Source organism: Carlito syrichta, unplaced genomic scaffold (assembly GCF_000164805.1).
Source record: "Carlito syrichta isolate Samal-C Ts95f unplaced genomic scaffold, Tarsius_syrichta-2.0.1 Scaffold303279, whole genome shotgun sequence".
Classification (NCBI taxonomy): Eukaryota; Metazoa; Chordata; class Mammalia; order Primates; family Tarsiidae; genus Carlito; species Carlito syrichta.
Genome location: NW_007247375.1, coordinates 68113 through 74112, shown reverse-complemented (window position 1 = coordinate 74112; position 6000 = coordinate 68113). Strand labels below are relative to the sequence as shown.

At 42.2% G+C, this 6000-nt stretch overlaps 1 protein-coding gene across 1 annotated transcript in view; it reads left to right on the top strand.

Moving 5' to 3' along the window:
* Positions 1 to 2660: 2660 nt before the first annotated feature.
* The window catches only part of LOC103260640 (scavenger receptor cysteine-rich type 1 protein M160-like), a 56253-nt gene continuing 52913 nt past the window's right edge, over positions 2661 to 6000 (top strand). Inside the window, exons 1-2 of the mRNA XM_008058287.1 lie at positions 2661 to 2691; positions 5560 to 5652. Coding sequence (XP_008056478.1) covers positions 2661 to 2691; positions 5560 to 5652 — 124 coding nt within the window. The remainder of the gene's footprint in view (positions 2692 to 5559; positions 5653 to 6000) is intronic.

The window sequence follows — 6000 nt, the reverse complement described above, 5'->3', positions numbered from 1 at the left end:
GGCGGGCTCGGACGCAGAGCGCGAGCGGACGGCCTCGGCCTGGGCAGGGCCCCCCGGGGGCGCGGTCCCGCGGCCCCACCCTTCAGCCGGCCGCGCCCCCCCACCTGAGGCGCACCGCGGGCGGCTTCGGCTTCCGCGCACTCACGCGGGCAGAGACACTCGCTGGCCGGGTCCAGCACCCTCCTCGCCCAGCCCCCGAAAGCTGGCTCGGGACGACTCCTCTTCCTGGCTTGCGGAAAGCTTCCTTAGCCTGTGTCCTCACGCGGCCTTTGGTCTGTGCCTGCTGGAGAGAGAGAAAGAGAAGGCTTGCTTCCTTGCATAAGGACCCCAAGCCGATGGAATTAGGGCCTCGCCTTCATAGACCATTTGCCCTTCGTTGCCCCTCCAGCTGCCCTTTGTCCAAATGCAGTCGCACGGGGGGTCAGGGCTGGGACTTGGGAATTTTAAGCCCACGGGGTGACGGTGGCCGTGGGATCAGATGCTTTTGCAGTCAAGCCTTCCAGTGAAACTACAGCCCCAGTTTACAGCGTGACCACAGCCTGTGAAACCATGAAGCAGAATATCCAGTTATTGCCCCCAAACAGGTTATCGCATCTTTTATGCCTTTTTTTTTTTTTTTTTTTTTTTTTTTTTTGGTAAAGTAGGATCTGCTACCACGTATCTGAGGAAGAGAGAACTTTGGATACTAGAAATGTGAGAAACAAAACAAGCAAATTTTTGTGGAGGCGTATGTCCTGTCAAAGAGTAGCAGCAGCCCGGTTTTCTTTGGTTTACGTTTTAATTTCTCATTTCTGCAAGATCAAAGTTCAAGCATTTACCAGCAACAGTTTGCTGTGGATGCTGTCAGCACGAAAATGTTTCCAGTCACGCTGTACTTCAAAATCTTCAGGAAGCTGAGACTGAGAAATAGGGTACTAGACCAAGTTTCAGTATCCCCCTCCTTTATGTCCCCCCTTCCTTCAATCATATGACCTGTCCTGGACGGCAAATTCTTTCATTTCAAATTTTCTTATAAAAATGTGTCCCTGTTTTCTTCTCATTGCTTCTAACTTTGGGCATCTGGCTTACTTCCGAGAAGACAGAAAGACACAACACTTTGAAAAAGGCACTTGATTACTTCAGAGGCACAGCTACCTCACATCCAGAAACTCTGCGGTTTCATTAGACTTCATAATGCATTTGGCATTTTTAATTGCAGCATACTTTTATTTAACCTTTGCTACATAAAAGTTTGCCATTATCTAGGTTGAAAAAGGACAAAAAGAAATGAAGATTTTGAATTTAGCAATGGACTTTTATGAGGCCTATTTTTTATCTAAATTTTTTCTTTTCTGACATGTCACTTTAATTTCTCTAGGTTAGCTTTTGTTTTTAAATTAGTCAGCCTACTCCTAATGGAAGTATGGTGTTAAAAACCCTGGCAAGGAACCAGCCCTGCTGCCCCTTGAAAATAGGCTGGATAAAGAAAATGTGGAACATGCAGACAATGGAATATTATGTGGCCATAATGAAGGGCAAAATCATGGACTTCTCAGGAAGTTAGATGGGACTGGAGACCATCACTCTGAGCGATCTAGCACAGAAACAAAGAACTGAATACCACATGTTCGTACTCCTAAGTGGAGCCTCACCCTTAATCACAATAGTGCAAGAGAGGGATATGCAGTTGCAGGACGCTGCCAGGGTAGGACGGGGGACACATAACAACACACAGGGTACCTGGTCCCAAACCAGGGAAAGTAAGAACCAGTGGGGGGCCAGACTTCACCTGCGTGTCGATTACTTATGCATCTAATCCTGACTTGTTCCTCTCATCTTCGTAATAAAATAAAGGGGGAAAAGCCCTGGGAAGCACTCTGATGGGCTCGTTGGGGGTCATTGGCTTTTCCTGGAACTTAGTGTAATCAAGGAGACATTGGTCTATAAGAAGATATGATCTCTCATTCTTACTATATCAAACATGTCAGAGAAAAAAGCAATTTTCCCAAAGAAGCAAAGTAAGACATACAGGCCCACCGGAATACAGAACAGTCACTGTGAGCTGAGATGCTACTGCAGTTCTCTGCCAAATGATTTAAACGATTTAAGTCAGTGCTTCCTTTCACATTATTATCAGCATCAGAAGACCAATTCTTAAGGACTTTATTTTGTTAGACATCTCCACGGATATTTGACATCAGTAAAGCTTTCATAGAAAATCCAGTTTCAAGCGATGTTACTCTTCTAATCCCTTTACCATAAGCTGATTGACATGGGTACACCAAAGTAAACAGACACAGTGACATATTTTATCTCTCAGAGCGAGCTATAAAATGATTTTTTGCAAGATCTCTTTCATAGAACCCAAATTTTAAAATGCAAAACATAAGCATTTTGAAAGTCAAGGTGGCAGTTTGCAGTTCCCTTTATGCTGTGAGACCTTCCAGGCAGATTCTTGAACTTCCTTCGTTTTCCATATCCTAACGTGATAAGGAAGTAGCAAGGGAAAAGCAGCCTCAGCTTTTATCACGACTTCTCCTTTTGCGTGCCATGAGCGCGGCTTTACAGGTTTCTCATATGCAAGGAGCAGATGTGTTTTCACCCCACGAGCATGCTTCTGGGAGAATATAAAAGAGGAGACGGGGGTTAAATCTGAAGACTCAGGAAGAGACAGACCCATAATGCTGCGGCATCAAAGCTCCTGGCATATTGGTAAGGATTTTCTTTTCTTTTGCGCTACCGTGTGGGGGCTGGTGGGTATGGTAAGGGTGTGCACAACCACAGACAGGCATGAGCATCATGAATTCAGGACAAAAAGAGGACATGAGAAAGACTGAACCTATTGGCAGCTTTGTGGAGCTTAAAGTAGCAGCAATATTGAGGACAAAACTGAAATTCAAGAAAGGAGAAAACTGCCAATGAAGTCAACATAAAGTATATTTTGGAAGACTGGAGATTAGAAGTCGTACAAGAATATGAATCTGTAGAAATGAAAAAGAAGCTATGAATGGGAAACTCCTATTTATTGTTACCAGATGCCAGGTATCACAGTAAATGCTTGCATTTCAATTGAATGCACACATAAAACCTCTGATATAGGTATTATTGCCCTCACTAATAGACAACGAATGAGCGTTTATAAGGGCTAACTGATTTATATAACGTCATATCGTAGATTCTAAAATGTAATTTAAATCCAGGACCAGCTAAATCCAAGCCCTTAGTCTTTCTGTTATCAATTTTAGTAAAGGAGAGAAATAAAAAAAGACATTATGAGAAGAAAACAAAGAACACTTCTTTAGTGAACCCTAAGAAAGTAAAGCTGGAGAAGGGGCACATCTGAAATTAGTAGCAGAAACCTTTTAACTTATAATTTATAGACACTTAGTGGAAATAAGGAATGGTGAAGGAAAGTGCTCTTGCTTTATCTGGGACTTATAAAGCCTAAATAGGACTGAGGCTTTTGAAAATGCAGTGCTATTTCTTTGGCACTGTGTCTCTGTGCCACGCCACAGGGCAATATTGCTACCAGTCAATTTAATATTTTGTGACTGTTTTGCTTGTGACTAAAGACCAGCAAATTTCTAGAAAATCATCAGAAATTTTTTTTCCACAGACTCCTTTTTTGAGAAAAGTTTGAGAGGCATGGCTACCTCCTATCCAGCAAGGCTCCACTTAAGAAATTACAGCCCTTCGTAATTGATGTGTGTTACTTAAAAGATAATCTTATCTAACTTTGAGCACGCTACCTGCCACGTATCTAAGTAGAAAAGGAACAGGAATGACGGAGATCTTGAGTTTGGCATGTTTGATGCATAAAGGGTGACAAGTTCTGGTGATTAGACTCTGAGAGCTGCCTCTCCTCTAGGCTTCACTGTTGCCTTTTTTGGTTCAGGTTCTTCAGTTCTGGCCTGAAGTGGTGGCAGAATTTACTAACTCATCTCCTCATAACTAATCTTCTTTTAGCTAGTCGTTTACTTTAGCCACTCTTACAAACTGCTACTCAGAGTTTCTGGGAAGAGTTTAGGCAGATGAAATTACCTCCTAGAGTAACCCTACGCATGAGGTTTGGTGAAACTAAATATTCCTGTCGCTGGGAACAACAGCAAAGTAACAGAGCAAAAAAAGAAGATCGACTTAGTAAGTGTTTTGGACAAAAGGGAAGGAAGCTGGGAACCTAGTAGCCCATGCCACACTTATTTCTCCGTCTTTGATTCTCTAGGGAGGGTTTTCTCTTGATTGGGGTATGTTTTCTAAGAATGATGGCTTTGATTGATGGTCGTTGCTATAGTAATATCTCCTCTGCAGCTATTATTCATTGTTGCCAAACTCACTTGGGATTGTTTGTTCTTAGAAAAATGCCTGGGGTCAATTATAGTTTCAAAACATCATCGGAAAAAGCAAGATGTCCACCCAAGCAGCCCCAGCCTAGGGCTCAAACCGTTCATGCCTTCTATCCCTATTCCTGCACAACCCAAGCAGGAGAGGTGTTTTCCCCGCTGGCCCTGCAGTTCTAGAATTTCTGTCCTCTGTTCTAGGGTTTCCATTTTCACTGGGACTAAGGTTCCAAGGTTTCCATTGTTCTGGAGTTTCCACTTTCAAAACTGATTTAATTCTAATTTCATCTTTCCTGTAAGTTACCAATAAAAGTATTAGTCAAGACAGTTATCTAACACTTGCAGATTTTCTAAACCCCTCAACATGATAAAAAATATTATTTTGAAACATTTTCTGTACATTTACCCCTGCACATCCCTATAAATTAATCTTCCCACTTGCCTTTAAAATAATCTTCCTAACATGGTCTATTTTATCATGTACTGATTAAACTCTTTAAATTCTCCTATTACTCTCAAAATAAATTATCAACTCCTATGTTACCTCTGCCTATCGCAACTCATTTTTTTCCACATGCTTTACTCTGCAGAACTGATCATGAACCGAAAAGGCAGGGAAAAATGAGGAAGGTAGCAAGATTCTGCAGGTAAAATAATGAGACTGAAAAAAGTGAATAGATTTGGCAACTCATCACGAGCTCACTCAGCAGTTATTACGCAAACTGCAGCTGTTGATTTGCATGTACGATGCAGTCACCAGCCACTTGGTAGAATTCAGGGAAGAGTACTTATTCATTCCTCCACTCCCATAACAAGACACCGGATCTGATGCGTGTGTCATACTCAATAAATGAGTAAATGAATGAACAAAGTAAGGCGAAAAGGTTAGAAGGAAAAATACAGTGATAAAACTGGGGAGAATGTAGATCAAAGAGTAGAGAAGTAAAGATAACTAGCTCTAAAATACAAAGCAAACCAACCCCAAACAGCCTCAAAACATGTTTGAACATAGAATGCTCACTTTCAACAAAGCACTTGCTAAAAGATCTGCCCTGATGCAAACCCTCTTGTGGCTTGCCACAAAGACAGGATCTAAGAAGAAAGACATTTTCGTGCAGTATCCTCGACAGTGAAAAACAATCCATCTTACTGCTTCTGCCTATTATGGATATAAATCATTGAGGTCACCAAACATAGCTCAGAAAGATATAAAATTCTATCCTGCTATATTTTGTTTCTCCAGATTCTGGAAGATGCTGCTGTCATCAGAACCTTTTGTCTGTGGTGGTAATTTACATCCTGTTCCTGGATTCCTGGGTTCTCACAAGCCGTTTAAGTGAGTTCTGAGGGACGATGACTTTTGGATCTGCAATGCTCCGTCTTACCTTCTCCCTCCTCACTACCCTACATAGCTATTTTGAGGGAAGAAGAACATTTAGAAATAATTTTGGAAGCTTCGTAAATATAGCCTGCAAATAAAGGTGCCGAAGTATTTCCCACCACTCTGTATTAAATTTTTCTTTGAGTTTTTTTCTGTCAAAGATGTGGGATACAATTCAGGGTTAGGTACACACCAGGTAAAGTCTGGTCCTCCCCTTGGTTTCCTCTTCACCTGGTTTGACATCAGGGACCCTTATTGATGCTATGTGCCCCCCTCCCTCCCTGGCAGCTCCGCGCTGCTGCC